The sequence below is a fragment of the Bactrocera oleae genome, chromosome 6, assembly GCF_042242935.1.
Source record: "Bactrocera oleae isolate idBacOlea1 chromosome 6, idBacOlea1, whole genome shotgun sequence".
In the NCBI taxonomy this organism is placed as follows: domain Eukaryota; kingdom Metazoa; phylum Arthropoda; class Insecta; order Diptera; family Tephritidae; genus Bactrocera; species Bactrocera oleae.
Genome location: NC_091540.1, coordinates 59,160,488 through 59,187,237, shown reverse-complemented (window position 1 = coordinate 59,187,237; position 26,750 = coordinate 59,160,488). Strand labels below are relative to the sequence as shown.

General features: G+C 31.2%; 1 protein-coding gene across 3 annotated transcripts in view; it reads left to right on the top strand.

Annotated features, from left to right (window-relative positions):
* The window catches only part of LOC106617023 (translational regulator orb2), a 72,150-nt gene that overhangs the window by 39,279 nt on the left and 6,121 nt on the right, over nt 1-26,750 (top strand). Inside the window, exons 6-12 of one of the 3 annotated variants that reach the window (XM_070111934.1) lie at nt 21,509-21,693; nt 21,770-22,899; nt 24,191-24,435; nt 24,510-24,759; nt 24,836-25,075; nt 25,133-25,375; nt 26,469-26,534. In XM_070111934.1, coding sequence (XP_069968035.1) covers nt 21,509-21,693; nt 21,770-22,899; nt 24,191-24,435; nt 24,510-24,759; nt 24,836-25,075; nt 25,133-25,375; nt 26,469-26,534 — 2,359 coding nt within the window. Of the gene's footprint in view, nt 1-2,509; nt 5,339-21,508; nt 21,694-21,769; nt 22,900-24,190; nt 24,436-24,509; nt 24,760-24,835; nt 25,076-25,132; nt 25,376-26,468; nt 26,535-26,750 lie in introns of those variants that run through there. The other 2 variants (XM_070111935.1, XM_070111936.1) reach the window with 2 other exon arrangements.

Genomic DNA, 26,750 nt, shown 5'->3' with positions numbered 1-26,750 from the left:
CATACATGTGTAGATATGTATAATACATAATGTTATAAATGTTAAATGAAGGAACTGCGAACGCCCAGTGTAACACATATGTAATGCTTAATGCTTTGAAATTGTATAACATTAACAATAACTACAACAACAAGTACCAAAGCAGTCAGTAAAATATCAATATACATACACATATGAATTATGATATACTTGTATGCAGCAGAGAGAGCGAGTGATAGGAATGCCAATTTCCTGTCAAATTAACATATCATCTTGAAATGCATAATTTTTTTTTGTTATTGTATTGCCGTTGCACAAATCCTACATTGAGTGGCATCAACCACCTCCATCGTTGCATATTTGTAACGCTGGGCGGAAGCGGGTTAATATCGAAATGTATTATGTATCATGTTTTTGATTATAAACTTAATGCTTAAGTAGATTTGCTATATTTTATATATAATGCAATTCAAGTGAGTACTCTAATAAGTGTTTGATTGAAAAATAAATTAAACTATTGATAAATGAGGCAAAATTTCCAAAATTTTAAATTATGTAAAGTAATTATATATTCTTGTGATTTTAGCAGATCGGGAAATTAAAGCTTATGATCCAAATTCACGGAACCTTCTTAATGGAGAAACTTTACTCAATTACAATTATACCAGTTATTTTGTGTAGATTTCCATCTTAATTTCTTAACTCAAACCAAGCCTGAGACATCCTTAAGTTATGATTTTTTATATGTGGCCAGAAACCTGTTTAATTTTACCCATTATCTATGAAATCCCCATAACCTTTTTTATCAGATATAAAATAAGGTCTAGTAAAAAAATCCATTAGTTTTGCTTTAAATGGAAGGTTTTATTGATGCCAGGTCCGGCCTATAAGGTAGATGTAGGTATAAGAATCTCCCCACCAAGCTTCCGAAGTTTCTGGCGAGTCACTGTCGATGTTTGTAGCCTGGCGTTGTCCTGATGGAACACAATTCTTCTTGTATTGGCGAAAACTGACCACTTCTGAGCAATTGCTTCCTTCAGACGGTTCAATTGTTGATAGTACAGGTCCGAAAAGAGAGTTTAGCGGTAGGGGTGCAGTTCATAGTTGATGGTTCCCTGCCAATCCCACCAAACACATAGCAAAACCTTCCTTACCGTCAATCCTGGATTTCGTAGTTGACCCTCTTTTAATCACCAGTAACTACCCGCTTTGGAAATAGATTTTTGGGATTCAGATGCGGTTCGCAGATGGAATTCGATACATGAGGGTTTTGTTTGCGTTAACTCGTGGCATCCATACATCGGTCGTTCTTTTTTTATCCAGAGTTTTTATTTAATGTTTTCTACTTGGGTCTGAATTAACGATTTTCATTAATTTATTGATGTTTTCGACTATTGGCTTTTTAGAACGTGATGCGTGTGTTTCATCCCAAAATTATCGGAACAGAATCGACGAACCCAAACCTGTTCACAATTTTAGCCTTTTGGCTGTTTTTTGGTATTTATTGAAGATCAATTAAAATATGGCGTATTTTCTTTTTATTGGTCGTCATCTTTGACACGTGCTAAAAAACTATAAAGAGTCAAACAATCACGAAATTATCTGAAAAGTTTTCATAGTATGAAATCTATTTCTTCATATTTCAAACAATATATCGTGTAACCGGTGCATATACAAAGCGAACTATAGATTACCAAATTCATCTGTTATAAAAATAATGGATTTCTTTATATTAGACCTTATATATCTAATTGGGCTTTGACTGATATTAGTTTCTGTATAACTTCGTCAAAATAAAAGTCAAATATTATCCGATAGGTTGCGCTGGCATCGAGTTATTACTGCGGATTAAAAACATATACAAGTATATGTGAAAATATATTTACCATTTATATGTGGGCAATGGGAAAATAAAATCGTGAATCCATCCAAGGTATATCAGCCTTAATCTTACTATGGCAGCGCTCGCAAAGGTCATGTAACACCTTTTTCTTTCAAGCTTGTTAGCTTTATAAATTCTTTGAGATTTGTCCGCGGTTAGACACCTATACTAGTCTTATCATGAAGTAACGCATTGCCATTGATAGTGAGGCTAGGTAGTCTTTAACTAACCTCGAGGACATGGTCAGTACTAGTCAAATCTAATATATCCATTTGGACTAGAAGCTATGTTATTGTTATGTGATTTCAAGGACGTATGTGTGGAAAACAGTAAATTCAATCTTTGAATATATTAAAGTATATATTATAAAAATTTTATTTCAACAATCAAATCAATATATATATTACTTATTAGACCCCTCCTTGAATTGCGCTTTGACAGTAAGAAATCCGGTCTTTTTAAATATAGATTTTAACGAAATAGTAATGAATTTCAAAAGTAGTTCACCTCACAAATTATCACCACTACCTCAACCAACACCACCACACCACATATCCAGTACCAGTACATACCAAGCATTTGTTGCAACTTTTACATTTTATCAACCAAATTCATTGCTACATCGTCTCACATCTCTATCCTCCGCAGTGGACTGCCCAACAAGCAACAGTTATCACCGAATCATCCATGTCCGCCACACGATGGCAACAGTCCTACCTCGCCCGGAGGCGGCGGTGGCGGCGGCTCACCTTATAACGGATCGCAAGCTGGCGGCAGCGGTGGCATTTCGCCAAATTCCAATGCGGGCATTTCACCTAACAAATACCGACGCAGCATTTCATTCCCGACTAAGGGCGGCACTTCGCCCACACCTGGCTACTCGTTGGACATGAATGCCGCACAGTCACACATACCCACACTGTCGGTGGGCAATAGTGGTAGTCAGAGCGCTGGCGCTACCGGAGGCGGCGATGCACCCTACCTCGGCGCCGGCTTCACACCCGACCGCCTGGTGGGTAACGGGCTCGACATGCGTCCTATCGATCACTGTTTAAACGATATAATGCGCAATATGGGCGCTGTGGGCGCCGGCGGCGATAACAATGTGGCCGCCGCCGCTGTGCTGGCCGAACGCATGCGCAATCAAAAGTTAAGCGAACATCATTTGAGCGAGGCCGACGCTGTTGCCATTGCAAGTGGCAACGGTGCTGGCGCCTACTTGGATGGCAATATGAAATTGAATTCACCATCGCGCGCGTCACCACATTCGCAGGGCTCCGAACATACGGCACGCTATTCACGGAAAGTTTTCGTTGGCGGTTTACCGCCCGATATTGATGAGGATGAGATTACCACATCATTTCGACGTTTCGGACCGCTAGTCGTCGATTGGCCACACAAAGCCGAGTCAAAGTCGTATTTCCCTCCCAAGGGTTACGCATTTCTGCTCTTCCAGGATGAGAATAGTGTACAGCAGCTGATCGATTCGTGCATTACTGACGATGACAAGCTCTACCTGTGCGTTTCCTCGCCAACCATCAAAGACAAACCGGTACAGATACGACCTTGGCGACTGGCCGACGCCGATTATGTGCTCGACGCTACCATGTCATTGGATCCGCGTAAAACCGTCTTTGTCGGCGGTGTACCGCGTCCCTTGAAGGCGTTCGAATTGGCTATGATCATGGATCGTCTGTATGGTGGTGTTTGCTATGCAGGCATCGATACCGATCCAGAGTTGAAGTATCCGAAGGGTGCTGGGCGCGTTGCATTCGCCAATCAACAAAGTTACATTGCCGCCATATCAGCGCGTTTCGTGCAGCTGCAACATGGCGATATCGATAAGCGTGTCGAGGTGAAACCCTACGTGCTCGACGATCAGATGTGTGACGAGTGTGAGGGTCAACGTTGCGGCGGCAAATTTGCACCGTTCTTCTGCGCCAATGTCACGTGTCTACAATACTATTGCGAAAATTGCTGGGGTGTTATACATGCGCGCCCCGGCCGTGAATATCATAAACCTCTAGTCAAAGAAGGCGCCGATCGGCCGAGGGCGGTGCCATTCCGCTGGTGTTAACGGCGGCGCTAATAAGGCCAGCGAACAGCCGAGCGAAAGCTATCGACGGCTGATGGCAGATGCGCGTCGCTTTAAGACGCGCGGCAAATGGAATGGTAAGGATGAGTGGCGCGGCGGTCGGAGTAAAACTGTCGAAGGATATCAGCAGCTAGGTGAAGTATGGAGTATATGAAGTAAAGCGTTTCAAATTGAAGTACGAAGATACACAAGACGTTTTGAAATGAGCTGTAGCCGAGTGTAAGAGAAACAAAGAGCGAGAACGAAAGAGGGAAAGCAAGATTTCAATGCACTTGAATGTAATATTTTCTACTAACCCAGCAACAATATGCATGCATTGAAATTTCTTACTTAAAAAAAATATACACACATATATTGAAATAAACACACACACACCTACAAAAACGCAAAAACAGAAACTTGTTGCGTAGTGGTTACCAAAAACAAAACAAAAACTTAGAAAAATGTGAAAACGGTTTGAAAACTAACTGGTTTAAGAAATTTTATCATTACTAAAGCATAAAGGCAATATGAGCAGGAAATTTTAGAAACATTTTTATTACACAAAACCCTACTTACATATGCATATAACTAAAACAGTTATACGACTTATGACAGGCTGATACTCAAAAAAATCCAAACAAAATATATATGTAAAATATTATTAGGCCTAAAAAGCTCGTAAAAGCTCGTAATAAAAACGAAGCATATGCTGTAGCGCTAAGGAAAATAATACGTATACCATTTTATAGCGTTTTCTTACTTACCATAATAACAAAACACTACTACTGATTGCTCCCAAAAATTATAATGAACCTAGGACACTAGATTATGTCAAGTAAAACCAAAAGTATGACAAAAAATAATACCAAAAAAATGCTCACACGCATACATATTAACCTACAGATTCAAGTTGCAATAATAGCTATACTATATAAAAAAAAAACATTTTTCCAAACGTTTAAAAATCGTAGACACAGCAAGAAAGTATTGGATAGACAAGTTTCTACAGCTACAGTTCGTACATTTTATTATGCTATAAATGAAATACATATGTATATGGTTGGCGAAAGCCACGCTCCCAATAAACAAAGTAAGGAAACACACACACATATACACACATACACAAACAGATTGACAGCACGACTGACAGGCGCATAGCAGTGAATACGTTCAGTTTCAATTGTGTTTGATTTTAGTTTATGGACATGCTTTCAGCATACAAATAACGGTATAGCATATTTATAACCTACAAATGCTTCAGTGCAATTTTTAGGCGCTTGTAACTAGCATATCTTACATTGCAAGAATTGTGTAATGCAGTTGTAATAATTTTTAATAATTTTTGTTAAATAATCCGTTTTTATTCCTTTTTTTTAAATACATGCATATTAATTATTATATGTGGAGCTTCTTTCGTATTGTCGAAAATTGATTAGAAAACAAATAATGGTTTCTAAAACCAGCGCAGTATTTTTTGTTGTATTTTTAATCATATAATCGTACTAAATATATAACTAATATTAGTTGAAGATTTTTTATTATTATTTTTGCTATGCTAAACACAAAACAAATACCCTGCATATCGTTATGTTCACATGCTATGTAAATGAATGTAATTTAATTTAGTCTTAATTTTCATGATAAACATTTTTAATGTTTTTGTATGATTTAGTTGTGCAAACGTCAAACGAGTGTATGCAAAATTAACGAAACATTATTTAAAAAAAAAAAAATTATTAATTAGTGCACTTTTTTTGTACTAAAACAGTAATGGCGTTGAAAGGAAAGCCAAGCGCCAATTATCATTTATTTGTTACTAGTAAATATTTGTAGTGATAATGAATCCTCGCAGTGAGAGAAACCTCGTAGTATGTAGAGAAGCCAATTGAATGCCAAAAAAAAGCAATGTTAATAATACGGAGGCACTCCAGCGTTAAATGCTTAATGAAGTGAATGTGAGTTTGAGTAAGCCACAACAACGAAAAAAAAACTTTTTAATGAGATCGCACGGTCGAAAAAAAAGATATTAAAAAAAATTAATTTTACAAAAAAAAAACCATTTCGACCCAACTAAAATTTTTTTTTTGATTTTTAATAAGGCACAAAAACTGATAAGAAACCATTTTTTTAATGAGATATCATAGGGATATATTTTAATAAGAAAATGTAACAAAAAAATATTGAGCCAAAAATGTTCACATTTTGTTTCAAAATATCATTTATATGTTTAAAAATTATTTTATTCTAAAAAAAATCTAGTTTCAAAAATTTTTTGCATCCTTTTTAAACTAAACTTAAATTGTATAAAGGTCGAAAAAACCATTTCGTACCAAAAATCAATTCAACTCATACTTTTAAATGCCTACAAAGAATCTAAAATATTTCAAAAAATCGATTGCCGCAAGTTTCGCTTATAATTTACTTCATTTAGCATTAAAAGCTGTTGAGCGATCATCTATGCATGATCAAGTTAATTTCAAATACCTCAGCAATGCATTTTTTCTAGCAAGAAAAAATGGTTATACCACCAAAAAAGTAGTGCAATTAATTGGTAGACAAATATCGTTTGTCACTTTTTACCTATTAAACATTTTTAATAAAAATATTTAGTTTAGTAAAATATGTGTGGTGGAATTTTATGATAATTTTACAATATTAAGCATTGTTTTTTCTATTATTTTACAATTTTTTAAACATTTTTATAATTTTTATATGATTTTTTTAATATTTTTAATTTTAATTTAAACAAGTTTTTTTTATTGTTTTTTAGGTTTTTTTATAAATTAATTTTATGCCAATTTTTTTTGGCATTTTTCAACCTTACTTAGATTTGCTATTTTTTTAATTTCAAATCTTTTATACTAATTTTTAAATTGTTTTAAAATAATTATGAGAAGTTTTTCATAATTTTTTTTAATTTTTCAAAATATTAATTTTCTTAAGATTTTTTAATTATATCATTTTTAATATTCGATCTTGATTTTTTAATTTTATAATATCTAATGGTTTTTTTAAGTTATTTTATTAATTTTATAACAATTTTTTTTAATTTCAAAATTTTAAAAAAAAATTATGAATTTATAATTATTTAATTAATTTTTATAATTTGTTGTAAGTTTTTTAATTTTTAATTTATTTTATATTTTATTTTTTTTATATTATTTTTAAATTTTTTATATTTAATTTTTTATACCACGTTTTAGTTTTTTTCTAATTTCATTTTGAATTTTTTTCGTATGGGTTTAGTAATTTGATTTTTTTTAGTCCTTTAATTGTTTTTTATTTTTGTCAACCCTTTAATTTTTTTTTAATTTTTTAATTCTTCAACAGTTTTTTTAAATTTTATTTTTAGTGTAAATACCATATTTTTCCTCTGCCACTAACTGTTAGACCAGCCTTCTTAATAACACCATCTGTGCTTTAATGTTTTTGAATTTTCCTACTTTTTACCCTAATTCTGTAGTTTTCTATAAATAATTTAATTGTTTGCGTTTTTTAGTTTTATATGCCTTTTATACTTGTTTGTATTGATTAGTCGTACTGAATTTTGCTACCTTTGTATTTGCAAATTTTGCTTATTTGCTATTTTTAAATAACTTTTATAAACAATAGCTTTTTGTTAGTTACTACCAATGGAAGTGCGCCACATATACAAACATACTTACATATACACATTTTTAACCTTTTATAATAATAGTTAATAGATTTCTTGTTTTGGTTAGCCGGTATTTACTACTTTTACATCACTGCAACACATTTTTTTCTTCTTTCCAAAAAATTGTTATTTCTTTGTATAGAGTTTGGGCTATATGTTGTCATTTAGTTTAGAAAAAAAGCCCAATTCAACAAGAAATAAAAAAATTAATATATAATACAGCGGTATACGAAATTATTCACAATTGCAAAGCCAATTGTTAGTTTTCACGAAATATTTAATTATTTTATGCATCATTACCACTTTCATAACTAATATTAATGAAATCTTCGAAAAATCTTTCACATAACATCAAATAAAAAATATCTATGTGAATAGATGTATTTTTCGTCAGAAATCAGCCAATTTATTTCAAATATTTTTTTCGGAAATTATTTGTTTTTCTATTCAACGAATTATATGTGCTTAATGCGCTGTCCTCGTTTTCTTAATTCGAACTCTGTGTGAAATTCGAACTAAACGCGAAAATGTGCATACACACATATATCCATAAAGGAATTCTTCAACAAACAAGACACACTCATATATAACTATTACATATAGAATGATGCACTGCAAACACACACAGACATATACTTACAAATACACAAGCAAATAAATAATAAATGCAAAACGAATACAAAACCAAAAAATTAAAAAAAAAAAAACCAAAAACAATTGTATAATTAAATATAATCTTCAATATTTTCTGGAGCAAAACCATTTTTATATAGAATTTTTGTAAAATTTTTATTAAATATTAAATAAAAGAACAACTTTAATGCAACTATTAAAGTAAATAATGCGTATGCAATAAAATCTTATTAAGCTTAAGCAAGTCTAAAAGAGTAGAAAAAATATATTTCATAGAAGAAAAAAGAGTAAGAAAAAACTATTATCAAATTATTGAATAAAGAAGTGCAATAATATATCATTATTACAAATAAAAATATAAAAATAAATTATATGTGGAGTGTGAAGTGATGAAGCATAAGCAACAACAAAATATGCATATAATTGTATATAAATCTACTTGGTGACGCTGGTCGGCGACATGAGAACAAAAACAACTCGTAATGTGCGAAAAAAGAAAGCGAAATGGCAATAAAGAATAGATTTAGCCAATAGCTAAGCACTTAAAAGTTATAAAATTATTTAAATTTTTTATTTATTTATAAGAATTTTTCTTGTAATTTGAAAAATTACTTAAGTCGACTTAAGTTCTTTGAGGTAATTTCAGTAATTTTGATTATACATACACGGTAATCAAAATTTTAAAAATTAAAAATTCAATAAATTTTGAAAATTAAAAAAATTTAAAAATATTTAGAAAATTGAAAGAATTTTGAAAATTGAAAGAATTTTAAAAATTGAAAGAATTATGAAAATTCAAAAAAATTTTAAAATATTAGTATATTCAAAAAAATGTTGAAAATTTTAAAATTCAGTTTTTAAATGCAAAATTTGTATATTAATTTTTTTTTAAACTATTTAATTTAATTTAGTTTTTGGGCGTAAAGCTATTTGTTAAAAATGTGCTATATGAATTGCTTTCAAGTTAGTAAGTCATGCTAAAATATCAAATTTTTAATCCCAATTGAGTGACAAGCTGACCAAAGTCACACACATACCTACAAACACTATTTCAAAATTGTTGATTTTTGGTTCATTTAAGGCAGAGTTGTATTCTTGCGTGAAAATAAATTAATATGTGTATGTAACGAAAGAATAAACATCTTTTATAACATTTAAATAAAAATTGAAAATTAAGCAAAATAAAAAGTTTAAATATTTTATTAGGAAAATCCAAAAAAAAAAACCGAAAATAAAAGAAATCTTAGAAGACAAACGCGTTACTAAAGATCACAAGCGTTACACTTCAGCGCCTTTAAAAGCGGCCACAGCGTATATTTCAAGCTAAAATGCGGAGGCATGAATGTCAAAAACTTAAAAAAAATGTATGTGTGACAGAAAAAGAAAAAACTTTAATAAAAATAAAATATTATGCGAAATTGTATCATCACATTAGTTAAATCTTTTTAGACAAATTTTTGCTATTGCTTTACTAAGTAAATAAAATAAATAAATACAATGTAGTATGAAGAAAAATGTATAATGTACCAAAAACAGCAAACTAAAGAGAACCACTAAGCAAATTAGTAAGGAAAATAAAAATAAAAATACAGCAAATGCGTATATAACTTATTAAAATATTAATAATTATAATAAAAGAAAACACGTAAAAGAAATCAATTAATGACTTGTATCATGTATGTATAACTAAATCGATAGACATTTTCTAGAATTTTTATTGTTATTGTATATTGGATATGTTTTTTTAACGTTCAAATATCGAAAGTACATAGCTACTTGCATACATACATACATAAATATATATAAAAATAAAAAATCTACTCGAGTTTTATAATGTGCATACATACAAAGCAAACACACATATGTCCTGTATGGGACGTGGTAGAAAGTGTTTTTTTTTATATTTTAGCCAATGATAAAATGTATGCATAAAAGTCATTAGGTTTTTTTAAAATACCTACATATATATGAAATATATAATAGACGAAGGAAATATGGTGAAAATGTTTGTAAGTAGTCGCTACAAGGTTGCTGTTAAGCGCGCTGCGAATAAATATACATATATATGTGTATGTGTGTGTTGAGCTGAGACTCAAAAAAATAAATAAGATTATTCAGACGCACACATAAATATGTACCATATGTATATATGTATATATATACCACGCGCCTATAGAATGGCATATTCGTTTCTTATTTTCTTAAAAAAGGCTAATATTTAGAGAGAAAAAAATACATACATACATACAAACATAAACGATTATAAAATAATATATAAAATCGTAGAAAATTCAAGTTTTTTATAGATTTTTATACTTTTTTATACTTTACTGTTTATTAATGAACATTAAAAAAATATAAGAACCAAATGAAAAGTGTATGAAAATGCGCATAAACGCTGCAGAAAATGAAAATTTAACATAATTACAAATGTTTATAACTTATATAATTAAGCTTATAGCGGAAAAAAAGGTTTTAAATTATACATATGTAATTTTTTTTTTATATATTTCTTGCTTGAAACATACTAAAAAAATTTGAATGCTTAAAAAATATTTAGTATTCACCACGCTATGGCAACCCTTAAGCAAGCTTTATTTAATATGCTAAAAAGCAAAATAATGCTGTTGTTTGAGCTTGGTGGCATAAAAAATTGTGTTTAGAATAAAAAATATTTTTTGTTAATTAAAAGTTTTAAACGAAATTTTTTATTTAATTTTAGTTTTTATTTATGTTAATTGTTTATATTTTTTTTTATTAATTTTAATTTCTTTTTAAAATTTTGTTATTATTAATTATAATTTTTTTTATTATAAATTTTTTTTAGAATAATTTTTATTGCTTTTTAGTAATTTTAATTTTTTTTGTTTTAATTATTAAAATGTTATTAAATTATTTTAATTTTTATTTTGAATAATTTAATATTTTTTTGTAAAATAAACCGCTAAATTGTAATTTAATTACAATATGCTGGAATTTCAAACAATACGCTAGCAAGTTTAATGCTAATTTTATAAGAAAATGATTTGTATGCAAAACAATTATTATTGGCAATTATTAAAAAAAGTCAAAGCCAATTGGCTGACACAAAAAAATTAAATAAATATAACAATAAACAACGCTAGGTTAGTCCTTTTTATAGAAATTTTTTATATTCGAAATTTTTTACCTTCACACTTTGTTATCGTATGTATAAATTAATACATATCTATTGTATTACATATACATATACATATGTATGTAGAGAGAGCTCTTAGTTTGTAGTTGTAGTTTGCTATTAGTCATAATGTTTTCAATATTTTTCCTATTTACACGCATAATCACGTTATTAAATACTTTAATAAAAAAAAAAAAATAGTTAATTTTTTGTTGTGTTTGTTGAGAATATATATATGTACATACATGTATGTATATAAGTATATTTTTTGCTTGTTTATATTTTTTTAAAGACATTTTAATTTTATTAAATTGTCTAGCGTACTACTGCTATTTTATGGTTAATTAAATTGTAGTTATAATTTGTATTTGAGAATTTTTTATAATGAAATTTAAACGTTTTGTATTATATTTTTGGACAAGAAATTAAAACCACAAAAAAAAAATATGGTAAAGACTACAAAATAAAATGCGTTTTATTTCAAGGGTTTTTGAAAAAAAGTGAGATATTTTGGAAGATAGCTACCTTTTTAAAAAAATGTTAAAAAAAAAGAATATTTTTCTTAATATTTAGCTTTTATAACTATTTCTACTCTTCTTATTTGCTCATTTGTTCTCCTCCACCTATGTACTTACTTCCTTCTAATTTCTTTGAAATTTCATTGCTTGGACATTCAGCTACACACTTATACATATATATAAAACAAAATTGTGCTACTGTAATTTTCAAAAAATATATTAAATATACTAAAATTGCCTTAATAAACAAGAACTCTATGTACACATACATACATGAATGCTTATACATATATGTATAAAGTAATATAAATCAAACTAAATGAAATTGGATAAACTTACAAATTATGCATTCGAGTTAAAAGAAAAAAATAATAAGAGTAGTTGTTTTATACTTTCTATACTTACATAAAAAAAATCTTAAACAGAAATAAAATGGAGAACAGAAACAGATTCGATAACAGAAACAGAATTAGAGAGCAGAAAAATAATTGAGAACATAATCTAATTCGGACACAGAAACATGATTCGAGAACACCGACAGAATTGAGAACAGAATTTGATGCGGTAACAGAAGTAGTTTCTGGAAAGAAACCAGTACTATTAAAAAACGTTTGAAATGTCAATAAAAATAAAAAAGAATAAAATCTCACTTTAATTAACTAACATACTGAAAATGTTAAAAAAATCGTGTTGCAAAAACAAAACAAACTCTGAATTTGACTCTCGATCTTCTTCCTGTTTAAAAAGAGCAAATGCAAAATATTACGATAGTAAGCTATCAACAATACAATTTATCATCTACAATTTTTAAACAATACCTATTTATTACTACTTTTTCTACAAAATGTAAACAAACCGAAAGTAAAAACAGAAAAAAAATATATATAAAAATTCCGCGTTCTAAAATTCTGAAATTATATTAAACTGAGGTGAATAAACGAAGACTCCTGCTATAAGAGCGTAAGATATAAAAATTTAATACAACAATGAAAAAAAATTATACGCAAGTCAACAATTACAAAGAAGAAAGTATTAGAAAAATATAATAAATAAACCCATACACACATAAAAATGTTAAAATGACATATGGTAACCCTTAAATATTAAAGGAAAAGTAGTACAATTTCTCCTTCATAGCTGTAGCACAAAACCCCAAACAAAAACAACATAATAATAATAAAATTAAAATAAAAAAGTAAAGTAAATTTAGTAAAATGTCAGTATGTAGCATGAATTATACGCAGCACATGGTAATCCACTTGTAAATTAATCTAATAGTTTACAGCGTAAAAGCAACTTAACCAAAATCTAATCCAATCTTAAATAGCTAAACACAGGCAATACCAAGCAATTACAATTATCACTATCCATAATTAAATATTGCGTTTATATACCTAAATCCATATATACATACTTATATAATGTACTGTATGCTGAGATAACTTCGAATTTGCCTTAAATTTTTTTATTCTATCCAAATGTAATGATTAATAATATAAATGCCAGAGTTGCCAGTTTTGAATGTTTTCATTTCCAAAACATAAAAAAAAGCAAAAAAAAACGCACTAGTAAATATTTATAGCGTAGTTTTGGAAATTAACAGTTTTTTTTAAATTTTTTTAACTAATTACAATTTCTACTAAATATACGTAGAAACTATGCTGTTGTCTTCCATACATTTCGTAAGCGAAATATTTCAAATTCACATAATTTCATCTTTTTGAATATAGTTAATTTTTTTGTGATTTGTAATTTTTTAATTTTGAAACATATATCTTGAATAAATTTTATTAATACCTAAAATTTAGTAGTACTCACCATAGGCGTTTAGAGCCTATTTAGAAAAGAGAAAGCTAAGCACAATTGAAACGAAATCATTAGCGTTAAAGCTTTCAAAAGTCCTATAACTGTACATCTAATCGACATCCTGAAAATAGGTATTCAATTCAAAATATTGAATAAGTAATGTCTAAAGCTGATTTTAACTTTTGATTAATTGCTTTATGACTATACCTCTTGAGGTCTTAGGAGGAATCCCGTCGAAAGTTTTCATGTATGGCAAATTGCAATAGCTAAATCGAGTTCGCATTTTAAGATCATCAGATCAGAGATTCACAACAGTTTCGATCGGATCTATATATAGATCGATCGCTAATCATATCGATCACAGTTTAAGCACAACACAGTTTAAGAGTCCAGATTGAATTAATCAAAACTAACTAGACGACGGGCTAACGAAGATATATGACTCAGTCTTTTTAGAAACTAATTTGGAAAACTTTAAAAAGGAGTAAAACCAGGCGGAAAATTTAGGGAGAGAAAGGGAGTATAAAACAAAAATTCTATATGTTATTGCTTAGTAACTTAACATTTTTCAATGGCAATGAAAACACTGATCTGACAAGATCTTGAGTTGTTTCGCGAGAGTGTTTAGACAAATACAACCATTAAGTGCTGAACACATAGGCGATGACAAGCGACAGGCAGCATCTGTCAAAAATTAAAATACCCACGTTGTATGCGCACAGTTATTTAGACAGCGGCACAACTTCACGGCAGCAGGGTTGAAGTTGTCGCTGTCGCTAAATTAGACCCAGTTCTTATGTTGCCAACGAAAATGGGCAGCTGTAGTGTTGTCACTAATATGTGAAATATAAATTTATTCAAAGCACGAGCAAATGTAATGTTATTTTACTAACAGGAGCATCAAATAGCACTGATATATTATTTGTAATAACAATTGATAATTTAAAACAATAAATTTTACTTTGAACAAAATATTTAAATTTCATTGAAGTAAAAGGTTTTAGTACGACAACAACAAAATTTAAGACATTAGCTGTTTTATATGTTGCTGCCGTCTTCAAAATGTACAAGAAGCTGGCTTCAAGATGACATTTGCCGACCAGAAAAATTCGCTGTTGTGCCGTCGTCTTTGTGTTCAGAGCATTAGACGAATAAGAGGGCACATAATAGGAGAGAGTTTCTTTGGAAAGGGTTGCTCGTATAATTTTCTCATTTCATTGTGCTTACTCTCTTATAAAACAATTGCTGCTTACTGTGGTGAATGCCATTGAGCTGCTACTTAAAATTTAAAGATGCTTTATTTGGATTAATTTTTGATTTTTCAACGCAAATCAGGTCTCGCTTTCAATACATTTATTTTATTCTTTAGTAACCTTAAACTTTTTTTTATTTTCCTTTAATAAAAAATTAACAAAACTATATTTTAAGAACATTTTTATTAATTTTCTTAGAATATGAAACACGAGGTGCATAAAACAAAGTCAAGACGTTACCTTAGAAAATCGCAACCCCTAAAAATTATCCTTATTATATGTGCTTGCATGTATCCATACTTTCATATCCACAAAAGGGTTAAAAATAAAAGAAAAAATTAATTGCATTAAATTACATAAATATACATAATTAAAAAATCTTATGGAAAGTATGAGAATATATGAATTAATATAAAATATGCATTGTAATAAAAAGTTGCATAGAATATTTTTTGAAGATTTTCATAGCACAATTTTTGTGAGTTACGAATGCATACTTTATTATTACAAAAGATGAGTATGCATACATACATACATATATACAGGCATACGTATATTTTTTATTTGATAATTTGTAGCTAGTGAATCAGTAATGAAAAAAGTTTAATGAATATAAAATATAAATAATAAATAAATACACACACACACTCATACATACCTATTAGAAATTAGAAGTAAAAACAAAAAAAATTAAGAAAAAAATGTAGACAATGGGAAGGATATTGCATTCACAACTTGTTTATAATGAATTAGTAAAACAAAAACAAAAACAAAAAACTTACCCTAATTGGATGATGAATTTGGTACCTTTACATATTGACTTACTAGAAAATATATTATATAATATAAGTAAAAACATAAACAACTGTTTAAAAACTAAAAATATACATTAACGTAAACAAACATATTAAATTGAGACACAATGTCAATGGTAAACTAGAACAAAAAAAAAAAAATAAATAAAGCAAAACATAAAAAAAACAACTAGAAACCCTAAAAAGTATTACTTTGGCGCGTCAACCGATTAGTTCGTAGTATAACAGTAGTGTTGGAAACAAAGGCAACAATGGAAATGCATTTTTAATTCTGGATAGTATTGTACCTTAATTGCATTAACAGTTATATATATATATATATACATGCATATTGTATATATACATATATTTAAATTTAATTGGAATAATAATGGAAACTTAGAAAAATTAACTATAATTAGCAGAAAATCATGTAAACACACTCACACAGCGCATAAAATTGCAAATGTGTAATTGCAAAAACAGAAAAATAGTTGAAAAATAATAAATAAAAGTCATATAGAAAAACAGTCAAGTGGCAACACCGCAATGCGTCGAGTGGCACCCACAACTCGTCCTTCGATGGAAAAAATTTACACAGACAAAGCAGTGAAAACCAGCACAGTAATACAAGCAAAAAAACAATAATAAAAAATACCGTTATAACAGAAATTTTGCAGCTAAAAAAAAGCAAATATTTGTATGCAAAAAAAAAAATATTCAATATAAAAAAATAAGCGAATGCAGTAAACAATTTCAAAGAAAATAATTATAAAAAAATCAAAGCATGTAGAAAGCTAAGATTTGCAACCAACTACCCTTAATGACAAGTAATTCCTTTAGCAAAATATTTACGAATTCACATACATACTGAAATAATGAAATAATATACATGCTTTAATATATAAAGTAAAAAACAGAAACCAAAAACAATTAACTAATTACAACCAAAACAAAAGAATGAGTAAAACAAAGTAGTGTAAAATAATAAATAAAAAATACAAAATAAAAAATAAATACAATATATTAATGCAATATAACGAGTGTCAAGCATGCATGATATCTATTATGGAAATATTTCTTTTTCATATTTTATATAATTACTTATATACACACAATATTACAGAATATTATATATTTCATATACGAGAAGCAGAAAATAATCTTAAATATACTGTGTATTATTTAAATAATAGTTGAGATATTTGTAATTATTTGCAATAGAAAAAACCAAAACCAAAAAAAAAAATAACAATAACATAGTGAGAACAACAAATATTGTAGTTTTTTTCATTCTTTCAAATAAAAAGCACACATTGGAAATAAAAATGGAAATTTAATAAAAACAAAAATTGAAAAAGAAGATTACATTTTTTTCGCCGACTAAGTGAAAGCATACAATGAATTAGATGTGATTTGACTTACTACTATTGGACGCCTACCTTTTTTATAGTAAATGATCTGAAGAAAGCAATTGGCCCACATTTGCACAATTCTGACTGCTGATATGGAGTTTTTGTTGTTGGTTGTGTCAGGAGTGAGAGAAATCTTGCATGTGTTTTCGAATTCTTATTCAGAACTGTTACCTGTATCACATTTAGCAGGCATTTAGCGGAACTTTACCATATATTAACTGTCACATTTTCAGCGATAAATGTTTATTCATGTTAAGCCAGACAATTAGATTCCTCCCACTTGTACGGTCGACTTAACTTGGATTCTGATTTCTCGGTGTTTTCAGGACTGATTCAGAAATATAACCATCAGCAACTCATTTTGATTTAACAAGGCAAAAATGCTAATATATTGAAGAAACTTCCAATGAAATCCTTCGGTCTAAGCTACAAATTTGTAGGATAAAGATTCTGCGAAACCCTCATAAACGAGTACCGATCTCGAAATTGACGATGTTTTCAGAGAAATTGGGAAAAAAGATACTATGACATAGATGAAACCACATGTTAGATATTGTTAACAGTATTAACACTTTGGGCATTTGTAGTGACTACGAAAAGAAATTACATAACAGAGAAGGTATTGTCCATTATAAAATTTATTCTTTCGTACTACTTTCCGAACCAGTTTTACGATTCAAAAAACGACTTTGACGAACCGAAATGTCTCACGTTGCTTATTATTTACCTTTACTGATGGAATATTTTTACTTATGCCCTTGGCAGTAAGCTTGACCGATTATATGCAATATATCTTTAGTCACTACGCAACCTTACCACGGATTGGAACCTTGGATCGCAGTTCTATGAAATTCCATTGGCCGCCACAAATTTTACACCATTGTTTAATCCACAAGAAAAACAAAGTCACATCTTTATACCTTTAATTTTTTTAACCAATTTTTAGAACAAAAAACTATAAGAAAAATTCAAATACGGCCCGAACCTCGAGATTGAAGCAATACAATTTTTTTTACATTCGTCGCGGTAAATTCTTGATTAGTTTGTAAAATAACTATACTAACGTATAATCTGGTAGAGTTAGTTAACCTAGTCATTGGTAAGGCCTTAAGATACTGATTAGAACACTTGCATTATAGACGTTGTTCTTCGCTAATTTTGCCTACATAAATCAACCAGAAATATTAGATTTTCTAAAAATACAGATTTTGATATATTTCTGGAAAGCTATTATATTTTTATTAGAACTTCTTTGAATATATGGTAAGAATTACTTACGGGTTTGTGATCTTTATATCTGGTTGATTTTTGAAATTTCCGGTGTCGGAACTTAAAATTTTGCTCGTTCATTCCACTAAACAACAGAGGTTGTTTCTGTTGGAGCAGAAAGGATTTTAAAAAATATTTTTGAGCAATGCCAACAAATTGACAGTCTTTTCGTGTATATAATCAGGTCCGTTCCCATGAAATAGACTGTCGAGACTACTGTTTGAAAAAAAGGGTAGTGTTAGAACAGTTCAAAAATTAAAAATGAGTAATGCTTTCACCTTATTTCTTTGCAATAATTTCAATATTTTACAACAAATAACTGTTACAATATTCCAAATCGTACCCTCTCACAAATAAATAACTTTTTAGAAGAATATAGTAAATTTAGATACTAAAATCAATACTGAATAACCGAAATAAAAATTTAACAAAAACACACATACATACATAGAAGTGTTTAAACTGGATAACTTAAGCATACACTTAAAAGAGACACTTTGGAAAAGAAAAAACAATGGAATTTTACTTTTTTACATTTCTGATCTCATTCCAAAATAATAGAACCGAAAAAAAAACTTAATAAAAAGCAACAACAATAGCAACAGAAAGCTATTGCAACAAAAAAATGAGCGTAAATCGAAACCTATTTGACACAAAATTCCAAAACTACACAATTACCGAATGTAAGAATAACCATTAGCAACAACAACAAATATCACAATGATGTGCTTGCAATGTGGCCACAGAAGCAAAATTCAAAAATATGCATGTAACTAACTTGTACACAAAATGAAAATTTTAATTTATGCATATAAAGATAAAATATATTGTAACAGTACATGAATTTTAAGAAAGAATATAAACAAAATAAAAGTTAAAACAAAAATAAACAAACAATATCTCCATTTAAATAATAAAACAAATACTTTTTTCTGAAATAAACAAAAGTTTTTGGCTATTTTATTTTATTTTTTAATAAAAAGGGGTTGAAATTTAAATTTTGGTTTTGGGAGGAAAATGTGAATTTTATGAAGATTATGTTTAAATTAAGCTACAGTGGTTAAAGACTCCCCTCTTTTTTTCTTTTTCCTTTTTTTGTTTTTTTTTTGTTGTTATTTTTGTTTTTGTTTGTTGTGAATTTTAATACTTTTTGACGTAATTATTCCACATTAACCTAAATGTATCTCATACTACCTTTTATTTTCGGAAAACTGAAATATTTTGAATATAGTTATTTATTTAGTTGCATGAGCAGCATACCAGCGTCTGTCGCGAATCTCAACAAATTATGTGACCCCCTAACCATACCACTTCCAGAGTCTCATACCGTGGGATTCCTAATTGCTTGAAGAGTAAATTTGCTAATGAAGCACATGTGCACAAAAGATGCTCTATTATTTCGCTCGCGCCTTGCTCTTGACATTTCCTACAGTCTTTTCGAACTCTCAGACTACAACCAGTCAACATTGCAGTCCCTTCTATCGTGTGCCAGTAGGAACCTCGTGTATTTCTGATCTACCGCTATACACATGACTTTTGCAGTATTGCACCCCTGTCGGTCGTTCCATCGCGTTTCGAGACTTCCTTGTCATGTTTGTGTCTAGATCGTCATATAGACAATGCATGGGTTTATCAATGTCGTCAATACCAAATTTTTTTATAAATCCATTAGATATTTGGAAGCGACTGGGATTTTTCTAATTGTCCTCTGCCCTCTATTTAACACCAAGCATACACTGCAAATTTTATTTTGATATCTTGAACAGGGTAACGAGCTTTCTGTCTGTCGTGTATATACGCGAACTAGTTTCTCAGTTTTTGAGATACCGAGCTAAAATTTTACACACGTCCACGGAAACTATAGGATATAGCTGCCATACAAATTTATCGGTCGAAATCAAGGCCTTGTATGGAAAACGTTTATATTTGAAAATATATCTTCCTGACATTTTTCATAGATTTTTGTCCAAGGCCATCCTACAATCCCCGAAGTACCATAATGTTCAGATCGGACCACTATAACATATAGCTGCCACTCAAACTGACCAACTAAAACCTAAGACAAAGATCTTCATAAGAGATTTCATATGTGACATAAATCACTGTTTCACTAAAAAATTATCAAATCTGGAAAATATCAGTCTGTGAAAGGGATTAGGTTTTATTTTTGTTTTCACAAATTTCCCAATCTTCTCTAACCTTTTTTTGCCCTTTGGCCAAAGGTAACATCCTGTTCGAAATGCAGGCCAACTTAACCTTTTATTAAGATAGAATAAGGAGCCAGTGCTATTGCAGCGATTGAATTCAGCAGTCGTGTTCTTACAATATATATATTTTACTATTATCGAGAGCATACTAAGGTTCTATTTTACTAATGCATTTTATAAAAAAGTTCCTACTGTTTAATAAAATTAAACACGCTGCAGATATGACGTTTCTTAAGTCAGCGATGCTAAGTCTGTAGCTGATATGGTTACCTATAGTTACTACACTTGGTAGAAGTGCAATGCAAATTGTTTCGGGCGACTGAATGAGTCTAATTTTTGGACGCCTCTGGCTTTAATTATATTTGTTCAAGCCCTTCTCTGGAGGGTTATATATTCTATTCTATAGACTAGATTTATATTCCGTTCCTCTCTCGGATGGTTGAGTTTATTCTAGCACTCGGAAAGTTCTTTTCCAAAAAAGTAACAATTTGAAATGGAAATGCGCAATGCTATATTTCTAGGATAATATGAAGGAATAGACCACAAGCTGGTAAAAAAAAACTCTGTTAAACTAAACATTAAAGGTACGCTTTATACGCTCTATCTGAAATCTTAAATTTTTTTAATACCTACGACTTTTAATACTAAAATTGTGCGCTTAGTAATTCATTACCAGAGTTAAGAGGTTTATGTTGAGCGGAAAACTATATTTAAGCTCTCCAATTTCTGGCAAATGGGCAACTTTGTCCACATAAACTTTTTCAGTTAATGACATTTGAATTTGTGCTTTGAAGCCACTTTCACAATAAACAAATAATTTTCATTTGATATTTTGTTTATAACATATTTGCTTGTGCATTTAGATCGGGCAGCATCGAAAGCGTTAGTCCAACTAGTTCGGGACCAAATTTAATAGCAGCGCTCGCAGGCAGCGATACACCAACGGTTGGTACTTGGAAATTAATTAAGGGTAAAGTTTCACAGACATTTGAGGATATTAAATCGTCGAAAACTACCACACAGGTATTATCGGCGTCCGTCCCGAAAGGTGAGCTAATTTTAATGTTTCCTTTTTTTTACATAAAAATTTAATGAATTGGTTATTTCTCGTCAAATCTTTGCAGTTGAGAGCCCACGACAATATTTTCCACAACAAATAAACGATCCAGATTCGGATACCGAAAATCCGACCACACACTCTTCCATCAGTGATGATTTGCTATTCGATTTAGAGCGTAAATCGCCGCATTTTAAAGGTGGTGACTCAGATTCCTCAGCCGACGGCGAACCCCTGCCTGAAGGTGAGGTGGAACGTTCCAGATTGCGTCGCGGTCTAGCCAATCTCAAGTCGAAAGTAAAATCTAAAACGCAACATACACACCATCATTCTCATCAATCGCATTCAACATCACAACAACAGCCTGGTCTCGCAACAGCAGCGCTCTCATCGGCTACAATTTCCACTGCATTCCAAACAGCTGCTATCAAGCCAATGAAGAAGGAGCCCGCTGGTCCTTCACCTGTGTCCTCAAACACCTCACTGCGTGATGCATTAATGCGTCGACGACGTCCTTCGCCAACGGAGCAAGCCGAACGTGCAGTCGCCGTGCAATCCGCCGAAAGTCAGCCGACAGTGACGGAAAAAAAGACGAGCTCGAAAATTAAGAAACGTGGCATAATCGCTGGTAAGAAGGAGGTGGAAATCGAGTCGGGTGTTGAAATGATGGAAGATACTTTGCCAACATTACCAAAGGATGCTGCTGAGAGTGCCGAAGAGCCCAAAACTTCTTCACGCAATCGTTACGATTTGCACTTACATTTCGATAAGAATAGCACAAACAAGACGACACCCCCACAAACGGAAGGTTTACCAGCCGATGCGAAGACTATTAAGCACCAAAGTGATTTGGAAACTTTGAGACATGCCGCAGAGATATTACAAAGAGAAAGTGATCGTGAACGCGCGCAGCATTTACAACCAAAGAAAAAATTCGCAGCTACTATGCCCATAAGTCGCTTGGCCGTGCTCATTGTAGTGCTGCTCTTGCCAGTTCATGGTTTTATACGTGGTGTACTTGCCTGTCTGATGAGTTTCGCCATTGCCGATTCGCTAAGTGTATTGGCACGATCGATTATTTATAAATTCTTTCAACATCATCCCGAAGGCACCGATTTCGAGATACCAGACTATACGAAAATGCCTATTTGTGAAGTGCCGGCAGTGGAGGAGCACAAAACAATTAAATCCTATGCCGTAAGTACTTGGCCATATATATAATATATATAAAGAATTGATAATTTGTATGATTTTTGGTTTAAAAAGGGCGCAAGAGTGCAAGCGCGCTATTACTAAATTATTTTGGGTTTCATTAATTAATCTCGTTTGACGGACTGTTATATGGGACAAGTAGGAAGCAATGGGCCGATTTCATCCTTTTTTGCTGAGATAAAGGAAAACATATTATTAAGACATATTTCATAATAAGATTTGTTCAGTGTCAGACATGAACCGATTTTCGTTAGCCGTTGTACGAACGGACAGACAGGCGGCACGCATATTTCTTTTTGAAGGTTGCAAGCTTACAATTAACCAATTCGAACTTGATTACCCACCGATTCCAATTTTCACAAGAAAATTTTGTTTAGCGATGAAGCTCACTTTTGTCTCAATGGGTACGTTAATAAACCAAATTGTCGTATTTGGAGGGATGACATTCCATAAGCCATTGTTGAGACGCCGTTACATCTTCAAAAAGTTTGGTGAGCTCTATGGGCAGAGAGAATCATTGGTTCATATTTCTTCAAAAATGAAGAATTGTTACAGTCAATACGGAACGCTACAGAGCCATGATTAATAACTTTTTCGTGCCTGAATTGGAGTATGTGGACGACCTTTTTAAATAATCAATTTATTGAAGGAAACTTATGGTGAGCGCATACTCTCGCGTCGTGGGTCTTTTTTAATGGGGTTTTATGAAGTCGCTTGTCTATCAGTATCTCAAAAATTATATATTTTGGTACCATAAGGTTCCGTTTTCCCCAAATTAGTTGCGTTACATAATAAATGCGGTTAGTTCTATTGTTTCATTTTGGAATTATGGTCGCTCTAACATCTGAAATGTTGTTTGAAGCTCTCTAGCTTTTCGCGGAGTCTGCGAGTACGGATGTAAAGGTAAATCTTTACGAAAGTTACAGTTTATAGATGTTTTGGAACCATTCGAAGCGTCAAAGTCAACCGGAAGGACATGTTGATTAGGGACATCGAAGGACCTATTTTATGGTATGGAGGTTTAAAATTAAGTTTGGTTAAAAGCGGTTATCCTTTAACTGCTTTCGACCATAACAGTTTATGGGATGTGTGTGTGGTCATTATCAAAATTTCTTCATTTTCACACTTTTCTATGTTTCGACTGGTTTGTGGAGTAGAGTATATGTATGCATTAAACTAAGAAAACCGATCTTAAATTACAATTTTTCTAAATTGATGACAAAACTATATGTTCTAAATATAAAGCTAATCAATGTAATAAAATTCAATTTTACAGGGTTGGATGAATGAGATTTTCAGCTATGATCCCTTAACCTATCACATTACACAAACCAATTCGGTTTATCTACGTCTCGACGGTACCTACCTACGAGTTTCAACTACAACAGCACGCATACCGAAGCGAATTATGTGGAACGAACCACCCATCGACATAAAGCACGTACACTTCACCAGCCATCGTGTGTTCAATTTGCTTGGTTGCAATGTTGAACTTTTGCCATTGGGATTGGCGCGCAAGAGGTACACACAAACCTACATATGTATACCCATAAACCAAATATTTAGTTAAACAACTTAATCTATGATATTTTCAGGTACTTCAATCGCAAGTATCCGATACAGCTGATTATTAAAAATGGCGCCGAAGAGGAGACTCAGCAAGAGCCCTCGGAAAATCAATCAACTCAATTATCTGCACGAGGTAGTAAGTCCGATTTGACGTCGATGGATAGTAGAATGTCACAAGTTTCCAGCGATATTTTGGAACAGTTTGGCGAATCGAAAGATAAAGTGACCACCAATCTGCAGGATATAGATTTCGCCGCTACTGTTATGAATGCCGATGTGAGTTGCGAAAAATTTTAGTGTATGGTTTTTTTTTCTAATTTTTTTTGGTTGTATTATCTATTTTTCTTCACAGTTACAACAATTGCAAGACAACACACTAAATAACGATAGTCTCATACCATGCGGCGACGAGGTGCGTTTGATACTGTTTGCGCGCGGCGATCGTGAGAAAGAGGATTGGTATCGCCGTTTTGTGGCCGCCAGCGAGGGGGACGTGCACGATCAAATGTTGCGCCTGCCAAATCTGAAATTCGTAGATGATGCTGAATTGCAGCGCGCGGCGGCAAAGGCGGCACAAATGCCTTTGGATCCTGTAAATATAATTTGTAAATATATTTATTATATATTTTTTCAATCTTCTTAACCACAGCGCGATAATGCGACACCTGAAAATGAGAATCATGCAGAGGCGGAATCGCATGTATTACCGCCGGATATGGCGCCGCCGTTGATGGTTGAGGGTGGTAAGCTGACGAAAGGTGAAACATTCAAAGACATTCCAGACGACATGGAAGTGGTGCCTTCGCCAACTGATGCCTTCGAAGGTCTACTCATGAGCTCGTGTGCTGCACGCAATCCACCAGATTATATACGTTTTATGGCTATATATCAGGTATGGCAACTGGCAACTGATTTCATTGCTTAATTTAATATCATACCGCTAATACAATAATTTAACAGTTTTGTTTATTTTTAACTGAGCATTATTTTTATTTTAATTAAACCAAATTTTATTTGTATATTTAGAGCAAGAAGTCAACAGACCTCCTTAATACCTATAATTGAGATTATATATATATATTATATATTATGTACATATATATATATAAATATATATTCCTTAGCACCTACATGCAACATAGGGCCTCATATTTGTTTATTAAGGTTTCGTTTATCAAGAGACATAATATGAATTTGATTGGTCTTCTGCCTCCGAAGCTGGCAGTTATACCGCCTTTACGCGGTCGGCAGAACCCCGTTCGTAGAGAACAGGAGCTACCACGGGAAGTTGAGGTTGACGTTTGGAAGGGATAGGCTATTTTTGCGCATCACTCTTCCTTATCGAAATCAAGCAGCTTCGAAAGCTTTACATAAATTTTTTGCTAGCTAGCTAGATATAAGTCTAGACTTAGGTGACCATATTTGTACCGGCAAAATCGGGGGCGGTTTTTTTTATTCGTCGATTGTTTCCATATTATAGTTCACTGAAAGTCGTGACAGAGCAAAAAGGTGAGAGAACAACAAATTTTATTCAATTCATTCTTTTATTTTGAAATTCTACGCGCGGAACGGCCGGGACGCTTAACTCGGAATCCGGACTGTCACGGCCAAATCTAAACGAATGGTCAGCTAAGTCTAAACAGATCAGACTCCCAAACATTCCAACAAAGGTTTAGACGTTCGATAAAATTCTGATATTGAAAAGTCGATTAATTCTACGATTGTAAACAGTAAAAGAGTTGTTGGTGTTATACATTTTTCAAGGCATAGTCTAAATTTTGTAGAATGTATAGCTTTTGTTAAAGGAGCAGTTGTTACTAGTCAGTCATTCGCTTCCAACTCAGTTGTTAGTTTAAGGGAGTCTCAACTACGTTCAAAGCAGACATGTTAAAAATTATAATTATTCTTACTTTATTTAATATTAATTTACCGTAACCTGATTATATTTTATTTTTATTAAAATTGATTTTTCTTTCATTTTTAAGAGCGCTTGCAAAGATCCCAAAATACCAGTGCAATTAAAACAAAAAACATTGGATAAAAGTGAAAAAGTATGCTATAATTTTTTATGTATGTATGCTTATTGTATTAATTTTAATAATTATTTATTAATATTTTTGAATAATATTTGCTTATTCTTTAAATTAAAAAATATTTGAATTTTCATAAATCTTTTTTTTTTTTGTATTTATTTTAAATATTTTTAACAATTTTTTTTTATCCACATTAATTTTAAATATTTTTCTTATAAATATTAATTATTTTTG